The sequence below is a fragment of the Crocuta crocuta genome, unplaced genomic scaffold (genome assembly GCF_008692635.1).
Source record: "Crocuta crocuta isolate KB4526 unplaced genomic scaffold, BGI_CrCroc_1.0 scaffold47, whole genome shotgun sequence".
Classification (NCBI taxonomy): Eukaryota; Metazoa; Chordata; class Mammalia; order Carnivora; family Hyaenidae; genus Crocuta; species Crocuta crocuta.
The window spans coordinates 676,178-701,942 of record NW_027531995.1 but is presented as its reverse complement, the minus strand read 5'-3'; the positions used below and the strand labels follow the sequence as shown (position 1 = coordinate 701,942).

Here is a 25,765-nt window from a genome sequence, read left to right as displayed (position 1 = left end):
TTGGTGAGACCGACTCACCAGCCTCCCTTCTATTGCCAAAGGTAACAGCATGGCCTTCGGGTGCATCAGACACAGTGCTGGGGCTCTGTACTAGCCTCAGGCTGCCTGTGAGGAAACTGAGCTAAGTGAGGAAACTGAGCTAAGAGAGATGGATGTAACTGGCTTTCGAGTCAGGAATATCTGGGTTCGAGTCTATCATTTTTCAACATCTTGATGTGAGACCTTGGGCAAAGGCCTTTAACTTCTTGTTAAAACCTATAAAAACAGGGATAGGAATACATACCTCATAGTTTTGGTCTGATGACTAAATAAGACAAGGTAGAGAACCTCTCCCGGCTGGCCAGCAGTAGTTCGAATTCCAGCTCTCCTAACTCGAGGGCCTGAGTTGTTTACATGCTGCAGTCAAGTTATTTTTGAGGGATCCCTCTGGCTGGCCAGACTCGGATAACAGTTCCCCTAAAGCCTTGGTCACAGTGGTCAATATCATAAACATTCACTAACTTACTGTGTGCTTCCCAGGACTTGGAGTCAACAACAGAAGCAGTTAATGTATGGCGAGACTCCCAGTGAGCACCTGTGATGGGAAAGTACTTGAGAATAAGCTCTGATCCTTACCACTTCACGCTTTTCCACTTCAAACCAGCGGGAAATTCCAGGTAAACTCTGCACCAAGTATAATGATGTTCTCTCCACCCAGAGGCTCTACGGAATACAAAACAAATTAAATCCCCAAGTGTCCCTTCTTTCTAGCTACTGAGCTATGACTAATGTTTGCCATTCAATTTGGTCAGGTTTGCTGATTTCTGTAAGCTTTTCCTTAGTATTCATTCTAGCACGTGGGCAATCCCTTCACACTCAAGAAGCTACCACATAAGGTATCGCTGAAGCTATGTTAATAATTCCATTCTATGTTGTCTGACACTTTTTCCTGTGTGCAATAAATGATCTACTTCAGACAGCAAGCTTAAAATAGAATAACAGGCCATCCCATTATTTCCTTTGCAATTTCTTTCAGATTCCAATTTAAACTCTCTTCACTCCTTCATGTCTTGAGGCTTGTCATTTCTATCTGGAGGGGGTAACAGTATCAGCTAGTCAACACAGGATCAGAATAACAACATCCTAAAGGAGGAAAGGCCCAGGGGGAATCATGGAGCTCCATGTTTCTATTTTCAAGGATGAGGACACTAGGCATCAAGGAGGCAATGTGACCTGCTCAGAGGTACGTTCTGGCTACCTGTAGAGCCAGCACAGACCCTCCCCACTAGAACTTCTGACCTCCTCACCGTGTCACACTTCCTCATGCACGTTTGAAATGCCACCACCCAGGAGGATCTGTATTTAAAGAGTGGAGGCTTCCGCTGGTCAGGAAGAGCATTCCCATGACACATGAAGCCATGGCCGCCTTGTTAAGAGCTGCTGTTGAGGACAGATTTCGCTTTCGTCAACCATGTTTCTGTATCCATGCCTCATTTTTCTTATTTAAACAAAGTATATTCTCAAGAGAATGATAAGCTTTACAAAATCCCTGAAATAGTGCCACGTATTCAACAACAACAAAAAACGGGAGAATTTCTTCGTTGTCAGCCACGATCTACTGAAACAAATCCAGCAGAGTCCCTGGGACAGTGGCTGGAAGCCTTCTGGTGGTGAAGGGCTCAGGGCAAAGAGAAAGGCAAGCTGGAGGTGCTGGAGGAAGCAGAAGGAAGCAGGCAGGCACCTCATTCTGTGGGAGGAGAACAGCACTTCTCAGAGGAGGTGACACGTGAGCGGAATGCTGAAGAGTGAGTAGGAGTTCGCCAGGCGGAGGAAGGTGGGGGGAGCACCACAGGCAGCAGGAAGCAGCCTTGCGAAAGGGCACGGCAGGAGATGGAGAAGAGAAGTTCAATGTCGCAGGAGCTGAGAGGGAGGGTGGGCGAGTGGGCTGTGGTGTAGATGAGGCTCTGGAGGGGCAGTTTGTAGCCAGATGCCGAGGGCTGTCGGCACAGGAAGAAGGAGCCAGATTTATCATCATTTTCTAGGAGGGCTGCTATAACACTGATAAATACTTAAAGTAATAGCCATGAGGAAATGTGGTGTAGCAGAAAATGCAAGGGAGAAGGTGCTGGAAGGTGTGGGCTGCAGTGTGGGGTGTATGGGTAATTAGAATGTGACTCTGAGCAAGTCAACTGCCTGACTGCACTGGATCTCTGACTTTCTCTTCAGTGTGAACGACTGCAGTGAAAACTACAGCATTACACTAATGATCACTAATAGGTTTGGGGAGACACAAAGAAAACTTTAAGTATCCAAAAGGACTAGAAAATGCTCATGGATCTTTTCGGGAACACCCCACTACTGTCTTCCCATAGCTTCTTTGCCTGGATATTTCACCCATCAGACCTCTGCACAGAGGGCGGCTCTGTGTCAAGGCCCATCACAACACCACAAAGTGGCCATGCCTAATTCCTGGAGCTACTGCTGGGCACACTGGGAACCGGCACCTAGGTGGAGGCCACAAGGGGAGTTAAGATCAGACAATCATTACTAACAGTGTTAGGAGAATGTTTCCCAGCTTAAGGAGAGACTGTGTGATGAAAGAAGCTAAGCCAAATAACCCACAATAATAGGCTTGATTTGCATTCTGTGTATGAGGGGAAAAGTGACTAATGGGGACTCTATCTGGTCTTGCCTTGTCACTGTTGAGGAAAGGAGATTATAATGTGTCTGTGGGACCAACTTGCCCCTTTCCCCCAGCGGAGCTCAGAGGCAGCCAGAGGGAGCTCCAGAAGGCAAGGCATATTGAAACTATTCACAATGGAGCGGCACATGCGAGGAGCCTGTGGTTTGCTTTTCCCCTGTGTCTTCTCAGAAGTCCTAATGACACACCATTCTAACAAGAAAAAGCAGAAGATCACAGAGAAATTTTCTACTGCTCCCTGTCTCAGAATCTTCTTTCCCCCCATTGATTAAGCATTCTTTACTCCCTGTGGTCTCCGGTATCTGAGAACAAATATCCTGAGGTCCCCACAGTGGGTTCTATATGAATGAATGAGAGGGCTGAGCTCAGTCATGACATCTCAGAGGCCGGTCTGAGGACCACCAGCACTGTCACAAAAAAGCTGCTTCCAGGGCTTCTTCTCAGACCTACTGAGGATTCCTGCTGGCTACCAGGATTCCTGATTCAGAGTTCTGATCCACTCTGATACACAGGAGAATTTGAGATCGATAAGACAAAGTGATTTCTCATCCTTCCTGGTTCTTTCACTTGACTCTATTCTGAGTAAATATTTATCGAGGGGCTTGTCCCAAGATGCTCACAGAAAACCACATGTAAGAGAACTGCACGATACCTTGAATTCATTCTCTTTATCTTTAGTGCCCTTGTGAAATGGTCTGTCATAGCGGAATTTCCAGATATGATTCACTTTATAGAAACTTTTGATGTTGTCTGGAACGCCCTCCCTCTGCAGCACCTCCTGGCTCTCCGGAATGGGAGTCACAGCATATATCTGTAAATCTGGGATTAAAAAGTCAAGGAGGAAACCGACTTGGCAAACTCCACGGAAATCTGGCTCAAGCTGAACTGTGGCAGAGAGAAGAAGATGGGTAACAATCTGGTGTTTCCACTGGGCCGAAGTCATTTTAAAATTGCTAAGGAGGAGTCAAGATTCAGTTGACAACAAATTATTTCTCCAACTACAGGCCTTGAACTAGTTTTAGATAGGTGATCCTGACAAAGTATCCGTTTAAAATGCCAGTAACTTGTGAATTTATTTATCACTGATTTGTTTTCTTCTTTCTTTCTTTTTTGGTGTGGGTGAATGGGAATGGCTTAGATCTTAGGTACTCAGAATTGTATTAACTGTAATCCTTGTTTAAGAGACACTCTTATCATTTGTCTCCACATGTCCCCTCTTAATTTATTTGTATAATAACATATAAATACCTATGCAACCATGACCAAAGACAGTAACAAGCTGTGGCAGTGATTTATATTTACATGTGTGGTGCTCTGTGTCTCCAGCCTTCCCACACTTAAGCTATCACTCTCCCAAATTTTCTACTAATAAGCAGAGTATCGTTGCTATAGTTAATATTTAAAAAATTACATTAGAGGGGTATCATATTTACTGGTACGTTTACCTTCTTCTCTTTTCATCCTAAGAAGGACAGCAAAATCTTTTCCCTTATGGAATTTCTTGCTTCTGTGGCATTTTACTTTCTACCTGAAATGGCATCCATAGTTATTAGTGGGAGTTTCTTGTTTTCTTTATGACTGTAAGTTTCGGGAAGAGACAGAAGCCATCACACAGGAGTGCTGGGGTGAGTTCCCTTTGTCTCTGATGCTTGTGTAATTTCAACTAAATTCTTTGTATTTAGACAATGGGAGTGTCAATTACATAGCAATCACTAAAGGCTGTCTAGGATGTCATGGCTAAGAGTTCCCCCAAAGACAGAAGGTACCTCCTTCTCTTCCCTTCCTTCCAGGACAAAAGTATCATGGGAAAAGAGGGTGAGTGATATGTGCCAGTAAATATAACATTATCATTTCCGCGAACTGAAGCAGTTTCCACAGGATATAGTGGAGGAAAATTACTCTAAGGGAAATCATTAAAAGGAGCTTTTAAAGCAGGCTTGAGATACAGAAAAGTTTTAATTGAAAGGAAAAAATTCTCTACCAGAATCCTTAAGGGATTTCCTTTCAACTGACATTGTGATAATAACTAGAGCAATTCTGTTCAGAAGGAGCTAAGCTAACATCCAGATGATGAGCAGGAGGGAGAGTGAGAACACGGCTATGGCAAAGGGGGCCAGAGGCTGAAGAGCCGTGCACGAAAGTGCGGCTCTAACTGCACTCACTGCAGCCCCTCCCAGGTGTGGATACACTGAGCTTCCGCCTGGAAGATGGTCTCGTCAGGCTGGTTGGCGTGCTGCATGGCGATGGCGTGGGGGAACTCATTGAGCATTCTCTGCTGAAAGGCCTCTAGCCTTTCGTAGTCATGCCCTCGACACACAAACTCCTTATTCTGCAGATGAAATAAAAAAAAAGAAATTAGAGCTATATAATTGAATGCATTAATTACGGAGAGAAGCCAAAAAATAGGGCACTGGCACTAAGTGAGCATATGCCCCCCCATCCATAGATTGTAACAACAACAACAAGACTCCAAAACACTGACACAGTCTGAAAAATTTGTCCAAATATGAAAACTGCAGGGCAAGGATCACGAGCTTCACTTCCTACTGCTTTTGATAAGACTTGGGAGCATGTGCTGCTCTCTCCAGTTTGTGTGCATGAGATGCAAAGAAGCGTTTGATTCTCAGAGCATCGAAGTATAAAACAAAGCAATCATTTCTCTGTAAATGCTAATGAGCACATGTGTTAGAGATATGAGTTTGGTGGGTAAATTCAATTTGGAGGAAAAGAAAATAAATGCAATCTCCAAAAATGCATGTTATTGTATTTTTTAATAAAAGTCATAGTGTGGCTTTTTAATAAAAGTGTGAGATCAACACTGGATCCTCAACACTGGATTCTGGCATGGAAAAAAGGAAGACTACGCCTCTGTGTATTCCTGCTCTCAGCAGGGCTGGAATGGGAAACCTCCCTGCCATGACCAACTGGGCTTGGCTTCCTGTAGCCAAGAGTCTTGTTAACTGGCCCAAGCTCAGATTTAGGATTTTTAGGGCCTTGCTAAATGTTGGGCATATTTTTTTCTGTTTTGTTTTGTTGTTGTTGTTTATTTGTTTTGCTTTACAATATATGTAACTATTCTGTGGGCTGGGACTGTCTCTCATTCAGGTAAAAAAAAAAATGGTGAAGTTATCCTTGAGGTAGGCTAGAGAGCTGGAAAGATGGGCAGATTTCTGGAAAGTACCTTCATGGTTAGATATGAGCAAACTCTTCCTGACAGTTAAATGACAATGAAGTTACAACTGTTGAAAACAGTCACTGACCAGGCACTCTGGATATATCTTATTTAACCCCAACAAACGTGGGGGGAGGTGGTCATTTCCACATCCTGTCCCATTTTATAATTGAGAATCAAAGATCAAGATCTTTATGTACTTTGGTCGCGTGCACTAGATTCAAACTCAGGTGTGAGACCAAGGCCTGAGCTCTGTCTCCAGTGAACATGGGGGTACATGCAGAAAAAACTCCTAGCTTCTACCGGGACCACGAAAGGTTGAAGGTAATATGCCCTGAAGTTCTCTAAGAGAAAGAAGGCATGGTTCATGGTCTCAGGGAGCTAAGGCCCAAGGTTCTCAAAGATTCTCAGCTTGATGAGATTCCTAGAATTACACAAAATCCTCTAAGGAAAAACTCTGAGTCACCTGGAGGAAGTTAGAAACCAGGGGGCAGGGGGCTCAGGGTTATAGCCGAGAAATGGCAGGTGGAGGCAAACAGAGGAAAGAGCAGGGCGTAGGTCTGAAAACCTGCCACAATTCCTCACAGACCGCCAAATAAATTGCGATCCTCTGGTAGATTGAAATACAGGCTAAGGCAGACTACCTACAAATCTCCCCCGCCCAAAATCCCAGATTTAAAACTTTCTAGATAAAAGACAGCATACTTTGTGATGCTATGTATTTTTTAAAATTCTACCTCAAAAGATAATAAATTTTCTTGATAAAACTATATATATGTATATAAATATATTCCTGCATATGACAGAAGTCCCAAAACAAGTATTTGACTGTTCCAATAACTGCAACATTTTACAGCAATGCTTATATCTTACAGCAGGTTGTAAAACCAGAGGTTATTCTAAACATATAATAATTTAATGGTGTTAAAAAGTCATTCTGAAATAAAAATAAACTTGGCATCTGATATTTGAGTTGTCAAGTAATAAAAAAGAATTAAACATTTCCCCAATCAATACTTTTTTCATCATAGCTTTGAGATAATTCACATAACATAAAATACACCCTTTTGAAGGTTTTTAGTATATTCATAGAGCAACCATCACCACTGTTGAATTTGAGAACATTTTCATTACCTTAAAAAGAAACTCGTGCCCATTAGCAGCCAATCCCTGTTTCCTCTGGTCCCCACCTCCCTGCCCCTGGCAACCACTAATCTACTTTCTGTTTCTATGGATTTGCCTGTTCTAGACATTTCATATAAATGGAATCATATAACATGTAGTATTACATACATACACTTACATATATGTCTTAACTTATTTCAACTTGAAAAATTATCTTGAAATTGATCATGAAGAGGAAATTTTTATTTATTTATTTAAACAAATTTTTAATGTTTATTTATTTTTGAGAGAGAGAGAAAGAGAGAGAGAGAGACAGCGAGAGAGACAGACCATGAGTAAGGGAGGGGAAGAGAGGGAGGGAGACAGAATCTGAAGTAGGCTCCAGGCTCCATGCTGTCAGCACAGAGCCCTACATGGGGCTCAAACCAGTGAACCGTGAGATCATGACCTGAGCTGAAGGTGGATGCTTAACCTACTGAGCCACCCAGGCACCCCATGAGGAAGAAATTTTTAATGTTGAAATTTGTGTATTTTTAAATTGAAGGACAGACTGAAATCTGATTTTCTAAAAAGAGGTCCAGCCCCATGATTCTGAAGGGTGTGGTGCCCTTTAGAAACCAATAGAGGGTGACCCTTCTCTTTATTTTGAAGAAAATGTCATCTATATCTAGAAAAGCTGTTGTTTTTGTTTGTTTTGTTGTTTAAAATATTTTTTTAAATGTTTATTTATTTTTGAGAGAGAGAGACAGAGTACAAGTGGGCAAGTAGTAGAGGACAGGGAGATGCAGAATCTGAAGCAGGCTCCAGGCTCTGAGCTGTCAGGACAGAGCCCGATGTGGCGCTTGAACTCATGACCTGTGAGATCATGACCTGCACTGATGTCAGACACGCAACTGACAGAGCTACCCAGGTGCTCCAAGAAATGCTGTTTTGAAAAGACTAATAACATAGGTTGATTTATTCTAATTAACTAACAAAATTTATTTTATTAACCAATTCAGTATTCTAATTTGCTAAATTCCTTTTAAAACTGTGGCTCCCAAACTACTTCTATTTTTTTTTTAAAAACTACACTTCCAATGATCACAGTTTCATTTACTAGATAAATATTGAGCGTACTTTACAGTGTACTTTCTACCTGAACTCAGAATTTGATCAGGGCCACGATATGACTTTTGGGGGTCTCTTCCTCTATAAAAAATACCAAAAGTCATACTGAGAGACTGATTTGGTATGAAGACAAATATATACCTAATAATCTAATGTATGATATATAATTTAATATATAACATTTTCTTCAACCAAAGAAGTTCATTTTTTCCTTCTGATCTTTAAAAGAAATTAAAACACTTTTGTAGGCCATCTAAAATATATGTAAACATTGTACCCACTGTATATAATGGATTGATTAGCCCTGGGTATGATGTGGAAGAAAATATAATCTTTTACTTCACTTGATTTTGAGCTGAGAGAGGAAGGGGGTCTGTTGCACCAGAGTCACGTCTGGACCCTCCTGGGGGGGTCTCCAGCCCCTGCACCCTCACACCCCAAGAATGGCCCGCTTTCCACTCACCACCTGGATCCGGGCCACGTACACTTGGCCGGGGGAGGGGTGGGGGGCTGATCATGGTCCCACACCTAGTATGTCCACTTATAAAACTTAGTCTTTCAAAGTCAACAAGAATTCTAACCCTGTCTCTGTATTTGATCCAGAATCAAGCTTTCCTCTGCCCTTAAGTCCACCTGCAGCATCCACCTCTGGGCCATGTACACCATCACGTAGGCTCCCTTTGAACCCAACAAGGAGGTTTTACTGAGTCTTCGTGGCACCAAAATATACGGGCATTTCAATCAACCTGTCATTTCGGTCTTTGTTCCATGTAATACTAAAATGAATTTTTGCCTATGGTGTTTGGATATTTTGGAATCTATACCTATATCTATATTTGGTGTCTATGTATATATGTAAACTTTATATGTAAAAATATATGAATAAACAAATACATACAAAACTTTCATTGTAAGAGGTGGATATGTTAATGATTATTAGGCAAATATTGAAGTCCAATCTTTCTCCTCTCCATTCTCCTTTAAGTACCCCCATCCTACACACATTCATATATGCTGGTAGTTAAAGCAAGATTCAGGGCAACACAAATACCAAACTATTTGTGTGTGGAGATTTAACATTTGTAATGAATTCACTCAATTTACAAGTGATTCCAGATACTTCTCGGTTGCTTGGGGAGGAACTTTTCCTCTCCCAACCAATGTTTTTATATAGGTGAGTGTATGTTACACACTCAAGTGTTAAACAACTGGGCACAATGTGAAACGTGGTAAGAATAGAGTCAAATATTTTATGATCCACTAGGTACCTTAGAATGTCTGGAAGATTTTCCTTGGTGGAAAGAGTTTATACTAGCAATAAATGGGATCTCTTGGTTGAGTGACATTTACGTTTTCACAAAAGCAGTGACTGGGCTCTTGCCATGATTCTGGAGGGAGTTTCTAGAGGACACAGAGCTGCAGGGTTGAAGGCCATCTGCAGTGCCTGCCGTTTTTCTCAAGCGCAAACCACATGGAAATCACAGACTCAACAGAGCAGTAAATATCAGTCACACAGGGGAGCAACTATAATTACTAAAGGCTGTTCATAAAATATAGTCACCTTAGAAATTTAGGATGAGAAATCAAATAAATGTTTGATAACTTGGAGAATTATTCAAAACAAGGATTTCTGGATTTAGTACAGTGTCTGTAAACTAAAAAGTTAAATGAAAATCTCACAATATTATTGTCCTAAAAGGAAAAAATTGTCTTAATGACAATTAAGTGACATCTTAGTTTTCTTGACTGGGATATCTATATTGGAAGTATAAAAGCAAATTAAACAGTATATTAACTTACTCTTAAGAAAAATGGAAATTTCTTCCCATAAAACCCAACTCTGAAGAACTCTGGTTCAAGACGTTGCTGGTCCATGATTTTGTCGTACAAAGAGGCTTCCATCATCTAGGAAAGCAAAGGAGAAGCTCTAATAATTTTATCTCATCTTTCAGCTCTACTTGTTTACTGAAGAGGATATTCCTTCTACATAAAGAAGAACTTCACTGTAGTTTGCAGAAAAGAAGATTTCACTCCCTTTCTATGCTTTAAGGCAGGGATCAACAAACTTATGTTGTAAATGGACAGAGAATAAGTATTCTAGGCTTTGCAGGCCATATCGTCCTGTTGCAACACTTCAGTTGTGCAAGGTCCACGGGCTATGGTTTCTGACCCTGCTTTTTAAGGATCAAATCTTATTATATGTTCTTACCAGAGAAAATAATTTCTATGTACAGAGTCTATCAAGAAAATATTTTCTTCATAATTAAATAAAAAATGACATGAATTAAAAAGAAAAAGAACTACTACAGGCCAAACCCTTCTGGAGAATTCTTGTGCCAGATGTACTCACCTGTGGATCTGTTTCTCCTTGGTTGTGGTAGTTCAGGACATTTGGAAGGTGCAAGCTTGCACAGGTTGGACAGAGATAAACTAAACCAAAGGGGACCCATAGTGCAAAGTGCTGTCTGGGCTGAAAGCTCTTAAGTGTGTCTCTGACAATGTTGGAACTATGAAGCACATAAAGCTTATAGTTTTCCATTCATGATATTATCATCCCCAGGGGTTATAGAGAAAGACTAATATTGCACTTGAAAACTTCCCCCCTCCCTCTGCCCCCAGTAACAGCACCCCAAAGAGCAGTTGGCATGAAGTGTAATGCTTTGGGTTTATAAAAATCTTAGTGACTATGGTACCCACGGGCTCTCCCGGGTAAACATTGTAACCTCGCTTCTGTTACAGGGACAGTATGCCAAGGGAAGCACAGCGACGTTTTTATATAAAACTGCAGTGCCTGCCAGAGCCAGCGTGATGGACTAAAGTTAAAACAAGGTTTTTTCTCTTTGGGTTTCGTGTTAGGAGAAACAGCAACGAACTGCTGACCTGAAACACTACACCAGTAGTACAGGGCCGGTTTCTGCAGTTGAATGAGTTACTTGTGGGGGATGGGATTTTACAGGCTGTTAAGGGTTTACAGTATCATCTCTTCAACTGCTACCTCAGAATTAAAAGGGAACATCATAATCTGCTTCCTATTTTAGAGACCCTGAAGAGCTGAGGTGTTGTAAGATGACACAAAACACTCATGACTGAAGAATAAGGACTTAACAGTGCAGGAGGGACCTGTTTGAATTTGAAAAGAGCAGAAGGGACAAAAACAATCCGTTCAGGGACACAGAATATTGAACTCCTTGAGCTCTTGGGTACTAAGACCTTGGTTTCAGTGTAGCGAATAAAACACTGCTGAGGCAAGAGTTGACACGTATACAATTTGGCCCCCAAACACGTACAAAGGGGTCAGCTAGCCATTTCTACGGTTTTGCTGTGCATATGATGGGACTAAGAACGGTATATCGTTACAGATATCTGTGCACAAGTGAGAGGCTCTTCGAACAGTGGGGAGATTTTCGTCAGTAAACTAAAAGAATTAATCATGGATTTGATTATATATTTCAGATGTGATGTTTTTGCATGGATCAGGGGCTCACTTTTGTGCATTAATCAAAAGCATTTGCTATTTCTCTGTATAAATAGCTGAGTATGCTTCAGAGGAAAGACTTATCTTAAAAAACGCTTTCTGCAAGACATGTCGAGATGCTCACAAAGTTAATTTCATAGAAGGATACTGGAAAGCTAATGAACAAAGGATGCCGTAGCCTGGTTAGGATGCATCCAGGTAGCTTACCCTCATCTTGCTCAGGTTTCTGTAGTCATAGTAACTCTCATACTGCTCTGCAATCTTCCGGCACAAAATGATGCCATTCTCCCAACACTGTGGACAAATGCATGATATAAATGCTCGTGATCCCACAACATTTACTGATTGCCACGCAGAGGTCAAGGTGTAACTGCTTTCAGATCATCAAGCCTTACTTCTTAATCTTTATAACCTACCTTTAATAGTATCACTGCAACTTTAAGCTTGATAACACCATGCACTTAACATGCAAATTATTAAAAATCTTTAGGAAGTAAGAAAACATGATCCACCAGAACAGGCATTAACATATGGCACAGAAACATTTTCTGGTGTCATTTCAGAATCATCATCTTGAAATAACTACAGTTGCACAATGGCCAAGCAGATGAATAAATGGGCCCTCCGTGCTACGGAGGGAATTACTAGTGACCCCTAAGGCCCAATTATCCACAGCTGGCAAGCTGGATGCCTTGCTTGGCTCAATTGCACTTGTAAATTGTGACGCTCTAACCCAGATGGTTAATTGGCAACAGAAAAGCAAAAATTCTTTCGTCTAGCCCAAGTGTCAGCAAACTTTTTCTGCAAAAGGCCAGACAGTAAATAATTCAGACATGGTGGGCCATACAGTCTTCTTCACAACTACTCAACTCCACCGTTAAAGCACAAAAGCACCCACAATGGATAAGCCTGTCTGTGTTCTAATAAAGCAGTCATCTCTGGACACTGAAATGTGAATTTTACGTAATTTTCACCTGTCAGATATTCTTATAGTACCTTTCAAACACTTAAAAATGTAAAAGCAATTCTTAGAATGTGGGTAGGACAGAAGTAGGCAGTGAGCCATTTGACCCATGGGCCATAGTCTGTAACTGCAAATCTAGCACAAACCCCTTGGAAGGGCCAAGATAAGTAGGCGGAGATTTTATAACAGTTTATCCTACAGATGGAAACTTCAATGAAGGAGTATACAAAGGCATTTCCTTGTTATTAACGTAACAATTTGGAACACAGATTTAAATCTAAGACACGTATCACCAAGTATCCAAATGTTCAAATGAAATAAACAACTGTGGTCAGATTTATAAGTTTTGTTTAAAGGGTACTGCAAGCTCTTGAAGGAGACGGGGTGGAGTGAGGTAATGTGCTAACGGGCATCATGAGGTCAGTGAGATTTTTCAGGAGCCCATGGCATCTCTAAGTATATGACGGGATGCCATAAAATTCTTTAAACAAAAAAAGGGGGATGGGGCTGAATGCATGCCAATTTGGGAAGGCAGATGAGGGGTGATAACATGTTTTTTTGGAGAATTAAATATCTGAGTGTCAAAACCTCCAGATTAGTGTTTCTCAAGGCATAGCCCCAAATTCGTACACAGTGGAATCTCCTCAAGTCCTTATCAAAGTCACAAAACCCCCTGCATCATGCCAGACATACCTAATCAGATTGTCTAGGGGTGGGACCTGGAAATCTTAACACACTGCATTTTAACACACTCCTTCCATTTCTAGAAATGAAAGGCAACATGACAGCAATACAACCACGCTGGGTGGGGCCACAGGTGGGTAGAGCCACTTACTTTGCCTCGGTCAAAGTTCTGGATGATGGCGAGATGCAGGTGTTCCTTGCGCTGCCATTCTGTTTGCATGGGATAGGTCAGGAACTCCCGGAGGGGCCGGTCAGACCATTCCAGCAGCTCATCGTATAATAGGAGAGTGTATGCAGCCTCTGCAAGCCAAGTGGGAAGGCAATGATCAAGACAGGACCCCAAACAACTTCCCTTGGAATGGGGTTGGTTTAGAACAGATTGGAAAAAATATTTTCTGAATTTCATGATAATGAAGAAAATGTTCAGAATACATGCAAAAGAAGGTGATGATTTCCCCCTGGAAGACAGAATTATCAGAGATTTGTATTTCCTCTCTCAGCTCCCTGTATTCATTCCCTCCCCCACTTCTTTCTCTTTCTTGCCTTCTCTTCCATCCCTCCTTTTTTCTACAATGCCTGCATGCTGCTGGCTTAATAAAAATGTTTAATAAAATCTTACTGGAGATGGTTCAAAGAAATAGACATGCCTTTGATTGTTAGGGAAGTTCACTGGCAAATCCCTTGGGGTGAGATTATGGGCATTTTCCAAAGGGCATGCTTAGGAAACAAAAAATGGTAACTGAATTCTTCTTGGTAATAAAAGGCTCTAAAATTTGAAAATGGAGTTCAAGGGTAGGGTCAGGGTGTTGGCAGAATTTAGGAGNGTGTGTGTGTGTGTGTGTGTGTGTGTGTGTGTGTGTGAGTGCGTGCGTGTATGAAAGACAGGGACAGAGAGAAAGAGAGACAGAGAGAGGATTGTTGTGTGTTATGTGGTATGACCCCCAGCTGGCCCCACAAATCTTCGGTAATGGCTACGAAGTCATTACATGTTTGATAAGGAACTTCTTGGAAAAACAAGGGGTGATACTCTGTATACACATATGGAAACAGTGATCTGTAGGCTTGAGCACAGTTGACAGGCAGTGCACTTGACAGAATACTTGCCACTCTGCAGGTCCCTGCCTGAATCTTATATACGACCAAACAGATGGATTTCTACTGTCCTGATGGACCACAATAATTATTTTTCCCTCTAACACTGTAATAGCCAACCCATTTATTAAATTGAATAAAATGGACAAAACCCTGATGTTATTAATCTATATAATTACCACCCCTATATGTTTCTCAAAAGATGTAATAGTAGTTTTTAACACAGTATCCATAGTCATTCTTAGTCGTCATTTATTTGCCCGAAGAGTAACCACACATAAAGCTCTGAAGTAGCACGTTAGGTCTTACTGCTATGATCTGGCCATCTCAGGGTGCAAAATGTAGTTGTAATAAGAAAGGCCTGGGTCCCTATCACTTTTCTTCTTACATGTGGAAGTCCTGTAAGGCATAGACTCTGGCCTTTTTTCCTTTTTACTATCTTTGATGACCTCAGTCTCATGGGTTCAGGGGTGACTGCAGCTTTCCTAATCAACCAAGAATCTCATTCCCCTCTGTTCATTTTGCACACTGTTACCAATATGATTTTTTAAGGGGGTGGATCACGTGGCTCGCCTGATACATAGTAGCCAGGGACTGTCAGTAGATAACAAGAAATGTATGCCTCCTTAAGTCAACAGAGGAGGCTGGCCATGAACTGGTCCCTCCCAGCCTCTCTGCTCACATCTCCCATTGTCTCTCCCTCCACATAGTACAAGTAAGAAGGAACTCGCCACTGTTTCTCCTGAGAAGCCTCCAGCCTCCATGGTTAGAGCCCCCTGACTCCATGGTCAGCTTTTGCTGAATGATGAAACAAGATACATCCTGATCCAGAGGCAGCTGGTACAAGAAAGCTGTCCAAACAGGGAGGGAGGTACCTGCTGTTAATGGGCACTGGCCACATTCTTTCTTGTGGAAGCAGAATGTGACCGGACAGAGAGAGCATCAGCTAAAGAGTGTTGGTTAATTGGCAGATGGAGAAACAGCTGAATCGCCACCATGTAGGTTGCCACGGAAGACTGCTTTTTTATGGGATAAGAATGATAATAATGACTGTAAAGATCTGTGCTGTATCTGAATCGCTTTCTAGTTTTCTCTGAGACCTCCTGAGATGATTTCTTCATCTTTAATCACCCATATATCCTTCTAATAAATGCCAAGCACCTAAGAAAGCCCTTTGCATGTCTTTGTTCCTCTGTCTATACACTTTGCTCCTGTCATGTCAACCATCCGTAGTTCATTTCATTGGCTGCATGGGCTGACACCTGTGGTCCCTCACAGACTGTTAATTCAAGCTCTTCCCCTGCACTGGTGAATAACTCCTATTTTCTCTTAATACACAGCTCAGGAATTATCACTTTTGTCTCTGAAATTTCTTTTGTGTCTCCCCAGTACCTGAGCACTCAAAAAATATCCTTGCAATTAATCATTTCACAGTGAAAGGGATGAGAAGGACTGAGTGAACCAACAGCTGAAGCCTTCAGCTGCCCACAGGAAATGACTTTTAAAGGGCAATGAAGGTCAAATTCATAGAGATGGAAAGATGAATGGTGGATGCCAGGGACTGGGGGTGTGTGTGGGGGTGTGGAAATGGAAATTATTTAATGAGTACAAGTGTCAGTGGGTGCAAGTAAAAAAGGTCTGGAGACAGAGTTGTGATGGTGGCACAACAATGGGGATATACTTAATGCCACTGGATTGTACACTTCAAAATGGTTAAAATGGTAAATTTTAGGGGCACCTGAGCAGCTCAGTTGGTTGAGCATCAACCTCAGCTCAGGTCATGATCTCGTGGTTTGTGAGTTCAAGCCCCACATCGAGCTCACTGCTGTCAGTGCAGAGCCCGCTTTGGATCCTCTGTCCACCTCTCTCTCTCTGCCTCTCCCCCACTCACACACACTCTCTCAAATAGAATAAAACATTTAAAAAATATTTTCTAAAAATGGTAAATTTTATTTTTTATTTTTTTTTATAGTTTATTGTCAAGTTGGTTTCCATGTAACACCCAGTGCTCATCCCAACAAGTGCCCTCCTCCATGCCCATCACCTCTTTTCCCCTCTTCCCCATTCCCATCAGCCCTCAGTTTGTTCTCAGCATTCAAGAGTCTCTCATGGTTTGCCTCCCTCCCTCTCCTTAACTAGTTTTTTATCCTTCCCCTCGCCCATGGTCCTCTGTTAAGTTTCTCCTGATCCACTTATAAGTGAAAACATTTGGTGTCTGTCTTTCTCTGCCTGAATTATTTCGCTTAGCATAACACCCTAAAGTTCCATCCATGTTCCTACACATGGCCAGATTTCATTCTTTCTCATTGCCATGTAGTATTCCATTGTATAGATAAACCATCTTCTTGGTCCATTCGTCCGTTGATGGACACTTAGGCTCTTTCCATGTTTTGGCTATTGTTGAAAGTGCTGCTATGAACATTGGGGTACATGTGTCCCTATGCATGAGCACTCCTGTATCCCTTGGGTAAATTCCTAGGAGTGATATAACTGGGTCATAGGGGAGCTCTATTGTTAACTTTTTGAGGAAACTCCACACTGTTTGCCAGAGTGGCTGAACCAAAAGATGGTAAATTTGATGTTACATACATTTTATCACAATAAAAAAAAAAATTGAAAGCAGGGGATGGGGTGGGCAATGAAGGGTATTTAGTCCCTAAATTGCTTTCCAAATCACACTTGCCCTGGGGCAGTCCAGGGGATGGGTAGAAAATCAGGTGTGGGTGTGCTGCTGGGAAGTCTGGGAAGAAGAGCAGGTATTGGCAAGCCATCAGGAGACACTAACAAATGACTGAATGGTGACAAGGAAAGATCTGAAAATAAATTACACCTGTTTCAGAATCTGCTTCAGGAAAATGATGATGTCTATCTGGGGTAAATTATGAGTGTAAAGGAAGCTACAGAAAATTTTCATGAAAGAAAACATATATACCTTTGAGGCGTAACCAACACAGGAGACTACTGAGGCTGATTTTCAACAATTAGCAAACTGTAGATGTTTGATAGTAATATGTTGTAGGTTTATTCTTCTGCATCTCTTAGAAGACAATATTATGCACTGAAGAGGGAAGAATGAATCACTTCTAATATTTCCAGTGATCTCTTAAAAAGTATTTATAATTTTGAACAAAAGGCATCACCTCATAATTAAATAGGGGGCCATCCCCTTGACAAGTATACAGGGAGGACAACAATATGCAACAAGAGAAAACATAAGGGAAAAATCGAGATGAATTAGGAATGGAGTATATGGTTACAAAAGGCTGCAGACGGTTAGGCCATTTCAACAGAATCCTCTGAAGATAGAAAAGTTAAGAAACTTTTCCCATTAATTTCACTTTCTTCAAGGATACACAAAAATGAGGACAGAGGAGTGCTGAAGAAAATGTTGCATGGGGAAAGAACTTCTTTCTTATGACTTTGGGGAACATAAAACCTGCAAGTTCAGTGAACAAATTAAAGAAAAACAATTTCCCCATTTTAAAAATAGAATCCGACAGATTTGGACTCTTTGGAGAACCAAAATATGTCTATCATATAGCTGGAAAAGCTTGCCCTCAGTTCCCTCTCTCATTTCTTTTTTAATGGACTTTAAAACAATCCACTAGGTGGTTTTCATAGCTAATAAAAACTAGCTTTATTATTTCTCTCAAAATTTGGCTACTATCTACTCTAAAAATGGTCACTGAAACTCTCAGAGAGCATACCTGCAAAATCTTAGTCTATTTAATCAAAACCATCAGCATATCTGTGTGAAGAGAGACTAGGGCTTCCTCAGTGACTCAGGAATTACCAATATTGAGGGAAAAAAATCTCTGCAGGTGTTAAATTTAACTGAGCAAATTTATTGGTGATGCATTCATTTAACACCCACAGTACTGCACACTACATTGAGAAGACCAGGAAGAAGAAAATATCATCTCTGTCCTCAAGGAATTCACCTTTTTTAAAAGTTTCTTTTTTTAAATATTTATTTATTTTCATTAAGACATAGAGACAGAGTGTGAGCAGGGGAGGGGCAGAGAGAGGGGGAGACACAGAATCTGAAGCAGGTTCCAGGCTCTGAGCTGTCACTCAGAGCCTGACACGGGGCTCGAACTCATGAACCACGAGATCATGACCTGAGCCAAAGTTGGACACCCAACCAACTGAGCCACCCAGGAGCCCCAAGGAATTCACCTTTTAACTGGAGATAGCTATACCTACTTACCTACCTTCTTATCTATGTACACACATGCACGCACACACTCCTTTATAACTATTAATAAAAATAATGTGATAAGTGCTTTAATGGAAATCTGGAAAAAAAATGCACTGGGAAAAGAGTTGGAATCATCAACTTGGCCCATGGAAGAGGGGTGGTGGAGTATGGAGTGGCTGAGGAAAAGAAAAGGCAAAGAATTCCATGGAAAGATGGTGAAGGAACATGCCCTGAAGGACGAAGAGAAGGAATGTACAAATGGGAAAATGAGGCTGAATAGATAGGTGTTGGTTTTACTATAATGGACCTTAAGTAAAGAGCTTAAACTTTTTTTTTTTTTTTTGGTAGAAGATATAAATTGAAAACAGTTACAGCTAGAGAGGGTGTTGGTAAAATTGTCTTATAGGGCCAGACAGTGAATAATTCATCATCTAGCTTGCAGGCCATGTGGTCTTTGTCGTAACCACTCAGTTCTGCTTTTTATAGCACATAGGCTGCCACAGACAATAACCAAGTACTGAGTATGGCTGAGTTCTAATAAAACTTTCTTTATAAAATCTGGTAGTTGGCCTGCAGGTTGTAGTTTTCTGTCCCCTGCCCTCCATGCTCTAGAGAACAACTCTGGTGATAATTAAGAAACAGTCAGGGCGCCTGGGTGGCTCAGTCAGTTCAGTGTCTGACTTTGGCTCAGGTCATGATCTCACAGTTCGTGGGTTCGAGCCTCACACCGGGCTCTGTGCTGACAGCTAGCCCAGAGCCTGGAGGCTGCTTCATATTCTTTATCTCCCTCTCTCTGATCCTCCCCTGCTGGCACTGTCTCTCTCTGACTCTCAAAAATAAACAAACATTAAAAAATTTAAAAAAAAAACAAAAGAAGCAGTCTAGGTGTGAGACAATGAGGGCATAACTCAGACAGTGGGGTGAGGGCTAACAATGCAGAGGAAATGGTTTTGAGACCCTCTTAGGGAGAGAAATCAACAGAACATTGGGAATGAGTGAATGGTTATTTGAGGGAGGCTGAGAGATACCAAAGATAACATCAAGGTCTCCACACTGAGTAAATGGGGATGCTATTAATTGATAGAGTGAAACTAGAGCTGGAGGCATTACTTAAATTCTGGCAACACAGGCACCATTACAGAAGGGATTGCTTTCATTTACTGTTTTTTAAGTTTATTTATTTTGAGAGAAAGCATGCACATGTGGGAGTGAGTGGGAGAGGGGCAAAGAGAGGGGGAGAGAGAATCCAAAGCAGGTTCCACACAGTCAGCATGGAGCCTGACATGGGGCTCGAACTCATGAATCACGAGATCACGACCCGGAGGTGAAACCAAGAGTTAGATGCTCAATTGACTGAGCCACCCAGGCACCCCCCCGCCCCAATGCATTCTTTTAAGCTGGAGGAGGGGCCATAATTCAGGAGTTCCTGGGAAGAATAGTATGGCAAAGGACTAAGATTTAAGTTTCCAAATCCAGTAAAAGTGTTCTTATTTTGGTTACAATGTAGTAAGCTACTCGTGTTGTATTTTTCCTTGATTGTAACTAAAAACCCTAGCCTGAATATATAAGACAACTCTTGGAGGATTCTGACAAGTAAATAAGAAGAGGTGGGCAGAGTAAGAAAAATCAATACTCAAAGAATGACAATAAAATAGTGGGGGTTTTTTTGGTTTGTTTTTTGTTTTTGTTTTTTTTTTTGTTTTGTTTTTGGGTTTTTTGTTTTTGTTTTTTTTCCCCCTTTCCTAATCTCCTGGCTTAGCTTGCCCTGTCTCCTGGAACCACAAATGGAAATGGGTAGAAAAAGCTCCAAGGAAAGGTCCTCTTGTCAGAGGATTGAGTGGAGGGCCTTCCTGTGGGAAAGAGTACTTTTGAGCCTTCTACCCTCCTCAGGAGCATGCTACAAACCTGCAGTGGGGACAGGGACGACAAGCACGGGGCAGCAGTGGCTTCCATGGGCGTTTTTTACGTTCACTGCCTGGCCCCCAGGAAGACAGACTGCATGGAGTGCATCACAGTGTCGAGAGGGTCAAGGCTTGGCTTTGACTAACTGGGATCCAATCAAGCAAGAGTGCCAGGAAAAGGGGTCCCTGCAAGGCAGGAAAACTGAGGACAAGCACAGAGAGGAGGCACATCAAGAAAGGCTTTTTTATCTTTGTTGTACGGTGTCCAAGCTGCATGTGCACTGAACAGGCCAGAATCAACATAAAAAGATTCTGAGAGACCACTGGTCAGGTCCCAGGCTCTCCCTGGGCCACACACGTGTGGGTGAGATGAGAATAATATTGAAGAGGCTTTAAAAACTATACTGACATCAGAGTCACAACCTTCAGAAGGTGGTTCAGGACTTGAAGTCTGCATCTAACTGGACCGATTGCTGAAATAAAAAAAGTCAATCTTCTCCAGAAGATTTTAACAGAACCCAGAGTATCATAATATTCAAAATGTTCATGACAGAACCCAAAATTACTTTGACATTCAAAGAAACAGGATAACTAAACATATTTCAAAGGGCAAAGGCAATTAATTAACAGATCCCAGCCCCAAGGTTCAGATGTTGGGTTTACAGATAAATACTATGACGCAGCTATTATAACTCTGCTCCTTAAAGTAAAAGAGAATACTCTTGAACAGAAAGATACAAGTCCCCTACAAGGAAACTGAAGCTAAAACAAAACAAAATAAAAACAAACAAAAACCAAAAAAGCAAAAATGAAACAAAAATGAAAATTTTACTGGAAGGGCTCAGTTGCTGAACAGAAACAGCAGAGAAGAGTCAATGGACTTGGAAATGGCTCAACAGAAATTATCTAACTTGAACAAGAAAGAAGACAAATTCAAAAGAACATGAGCCAAGCCCCAAGAACTTATGGAACAATAGCAAAAGGCTTAATATTATGTCACTGGGGTTCCAAAAGAGAAAGAGTGTTGCAGAAAATATATTTGAGAAGATAATGCCTGAAAACTTCCGAAATTTGGAGAAGGAAATAAGTTATAAGTTCAAGAAACTCAGTGGACCCAAACAAGATCCTCTTAAAGAAAGCAATGCCCATATACATCAAAAGAAATTGCTGGAAACCAAACATAATATCCCGAAAGCAACCAGAGAAAATTCTACATTATTTACAGGGAAACAATATAAATGACTTTCGACCTCTCACTGAAAACCATGCAGGCCAGAAAACAGTAGAGCGACATTTTTAAAGTACTGAAACAAAAGAACTGTCCATCCAGAATTTAATATCCAGCAAACGTATCCTTCATGGATAAAGGCAAAATAAAGACATTCCAGATTAAGGAAAATGAAGAGAATTCTTCACCACTAGATGTACTTTAAAAGAAATGTGGCATCAAATTCTTTAGGATGAATGAAAATGGTAATGGGGAAACTGAGGACCTCCATGAATGAAGAAAGAGCAACAAAGTAATAAATACACAAGCAAATATGATAGACTATTTAAACTTCTTAAATTTTTAAAAATAACTATGACTGTTCAGAGTAAAAATTATGGCATTATCCAATAGGGTTTTTAACATATGCACACATGACACTACATATAAACCACAACATAACGTTATTGAATTTGAAGTGGTTAAAATACCAACTCTAAGTAGACTCTGACAAGTGAGGTATGTATTTTGTAACCCCACAATCAACCTCTAAAAAATGATGCCAAGAGAGATAGTAAAAAAGCCAACAAGTAAATTAAATCGGAGCGCTGAGAAACACAGATCCGATTAAAAAGGTCCATTTTAAAGTAGAAATATTTGAGTCCTCAGCTCTGATTATAAAAAGCAAAGGGGCTTCCGTGTATAATACACCAGTGTCCAGCCCACTTCCCCCTGCCTGAGCCAAAAGACAGAATTACCTGTGAAGTTTTGGGCTTTGAGATGCAGATCATAGAGTTTGTGGATGTAGCGTATATACATCTCTTCCTTGTTCAGTTCAGTCTTATAGAAGTTCTGTAAAAAAGAAAACAAGTATGGGTAGTTTCTCAAAAGCCAGGCCTGCAAACTGCTGCCTTTCACTTTGCAGAAGTTCTATGTCTTAAACCAAGACAATGGATGCATTTTTCCATACAAATGTCTTTTTAAAAATTAAGGAGGCCCAGTGTTTTATTTTTAATGCAACACCGTCTGTAGTAAATGTTACCTAGCAATTATTGGATAAGCTGTAACTCTTAGGGGCTGTTACTACCATTGATTCACATTTCTTTTGTATCTCTAATACTGTTTTTGTTAGTTTTACTGCCTATTAAACTAAAAAATATTAAAAATGTATAACAAATTAATCTGCTTATTAAATTTGACCATCGATATTCAAAGGATAGCTAATTTCAGATTTCAAACATATTTTGCTCTACAGAAAAAAAAAGTTTTCTAAGGTCTATAGATAAGGATGAATAAAGATGTAAAAGCATTTTTTTCTTCCACTGAGGAATTATGTAAAAGAGGGTAAATGAAATGCTCTTTATTTTTAAGGTATTATTTGGAGTCCCTACTTGTGTTACAGTTTCGGTATTTCTAGTTTATGTCCAAAACAAAAAGGGATTAATAATAAGAGATCTCAAACTATTATCACAGGGGCACGCTTATTGACAATATTTTGTTTAAAAAAAGTATCTGGCTCATACTAAACTTCTCTAAAAATGTTTTTGCATTACTTTTGAAAACTTCAACTTTGACTTACCCGGACACATTATGTTAGGTTTTTAAAGGTATAAGATATAAACATCTTCATGTACTCCTTCAGCGTGCTGTACAAAGTATACTAGTCCTCCCTGAACTTAGTAAACTTGGGAACAGATGGACATGTCATTAGATCCCAGCACAAGCGGCATGCTGTGAGACTAAATGGGGCACTTTTTGTTAGCAGATCATTGTACATTATGAAATCCCCGTTCAAGCCATCTGAACCACGACCACTACTGTAGACTGATCCTAGCTGGTATGGGGAAGAAGGGAAAATGAGCAGTGATACGCGGATAAATCTGTTGACCTGAAGGAGTGACAGGTTTTCTTTAAGGGGGAAAGACCAGGAATTCTAAACCCTTTGAAATTGATTAGCTAGACAGGGCTCTGGTAATGAACCAAACTAGCCAATGTGGTTGCTTACATTATACTTGGCTTAAAGCCCGAGGACCTTCTGTCAAATGTACTTTCTGTCTACTACCTAATAGGTGTCTATTCTTCAATAGGAGAACTCTTATAACCTTGAGGCATTGACATTTAGTTGAAAGTATCATAAAATTTTTTCCTTCCAATTTATACCCCTATCCTCCCCCCTTTTCCTCTTGTCTCCTATAGATCTTGGCATTCTTTAAAAAACTAAGTAAATAATGCGATTCGCATCTCTCTTCTAACCCAAACAATTTTAATTAGCAAGAACTGGTGTACCATCAACAGAAGTCTAACAACAGCACAGCAGGTTTTTTAAATTATTAAGGGATGATTTGCTCTAATAGCTTTCTGGTAAGAAGCAGCTTTCTTTGAGAACAAAATAAGTGATCTCTCTATAAATGAATCATTTTCCTTAAAAAAAAAAGAAGAAGAAATTTCTCCAGTCAGCAGAGAATTTTTCACATATGTCTGGCAAAACTTGTGACACAAAGAACAAAATAATAATTAAATTTCCTAGTATTAGTCATGTCAATGATTACGCCATTTTTACCAATTTAACACTATACTTTAACTTCAATCTTGTGAAGGAAGCCAGAGCTCTCCCGAAGACAATCTGGAAATGATCTTTTCAAAGAGCTGAGAAAAATCTCTAAGAGGAAGTGAGTAGCTGAAGGGAACCATCTTCCTGCTAGAAAGCATCAAGAACTTTCCATATGGACTAGAAGGTAAAAAGATTAGCTTCAAAGATTAGCTTTAGGTACTGATAATAAGCATTCTTGTGCTAGTTTGAAATTAGAACCGATTTCAAAATGTTAACATTTTCTATAGAGGCTGTTCTTAGTCAGTGCAAATCCAGCAGGCTAAATTCTCTGTGTCAAGTAAATCCTGCTGGGGCCCCTGATTTTATTAAATCTCTGGCTCGTTCCTACTAGGGGACTACACACATTTTGGGCAGAGTATTCGCTCCTTCATCCAAGGAAATGATCTCTTCTGTTATGCCAATTGAGGACATGAACCTAGAGTCTGTGTGTACCTGTTTACCTCCACACAGAAGACACTGTGGAAGAAGATGGACGTGAGGGAAGGAGATTCTTCTGGAGAAAGGTAAAGGTTGTCCTTTGAGGTTATTTATGAGACTTTGTGATCAGTGTTGCAGAAAAGCTGGGGTTAAAGAGACAAGCTAAGAAGACTGAAAGCTTCACTTGGCTCTTCTTCCCAAACACTGATGTGCTGGAAGGGACACAGAAGCAGCTTGGGCTGAGGATTTCGAATGTGGTGGAAGGCTAGCAGCAGCAAACAAGACACTAGGGAACCACATGGAGGCTTAAAAGTAGGGATGACTATGCTGAAGGTTAGAAATGAGAGCTCAGAGGAGAGGTAAGTGGGCTGATCTCAAGCGTCTGACCTAAAGGCCTGAGCTCCCTGTTGGGTCTGATGACAGAAGAAAGCAGTGGAAGAAAGTGCACAAGACATGGCCTGAGAGGGGACTCTCGAGTTGCACTATTTTTAGTGACTGATACTTGAAGTGGAGATGTAATACCTGAGTTCAAAGTCAGGAACAAGCAGTGGGTGTGGTAAAGAAGGACACAGGCAGATACGCAGAAGCGAAGGCCGGTGCAGTGAGAAAACAGATGAGGGCAACCAGGAACAAGGCAGTCCTAAGAGAGCGCAAGTCCTGAGCTTTGAAGAAAGTCTTGAGGGGGAATAAACACAACAGAATGGAGAGACTAACGCCAGTGAGGCTAGGACAAGACAGGATGAGAGTGGAGGCAAAAAAAAAAAAACAAAAAAAACCATTTCCAAGGGGCTGGCGAATAGAAAAGAGCCTGGCACGTGAGCGATTCAAACAGTCAGGATAGGAATATCTGTGCAAGGACTTAGACTAGCTGGTGAGGTTTCGTCCGTTCTGCAACATAATAAAAAGAAGCCATGGAACTCACAAATTTAGAACTGGAGGCGGTCACATATTCCTGTATTTCGAATCTGCGGAAGGCAAACTGCCAAAAGCATCACTATACCCTATATCAAAACATATAAAAAAGAATGTCTCTATGTCTGGATATTCTTTAGCTCTGTGGCAAGAGTACCATCCCATTTAATAGTGAGGAGGATATTTTAATACCCTGTAGTTTTCCAGGCCAATT

At 40.9% G+C, this 25,765-nt stretch overlaps 1 protein-coding gene across 1 annotated transcript in view; it reads right to left on the bottom strand.

The window, feature by feature from the left end:
- Nucleotides 1-25,765, bottom strand: part of DOCK4 (dedicator of cytokinesis 4) — a 429,867-nt gene that overhangs the window by 25,672 nt on the left and 378,430 nt on the right. The window contains 7 exon segments of the mRNA XM_077775067.1: nt 616-702; nt 3,333-3,499; nt 4,868-5,009; nt 9,888-9,992; nt 11,770-11,856; nt 13,362-13,510; nt 22,370-22,463. Coding sequence (XP_077631193.1) covers nt 616-702; nt 3,333-3,499; nt 4,868-5,009; nt 9,888-9,992; nt 11,770-11,856; nt 13,362-13,510; nt 22,370-22,463 — 831 coding nt within the window.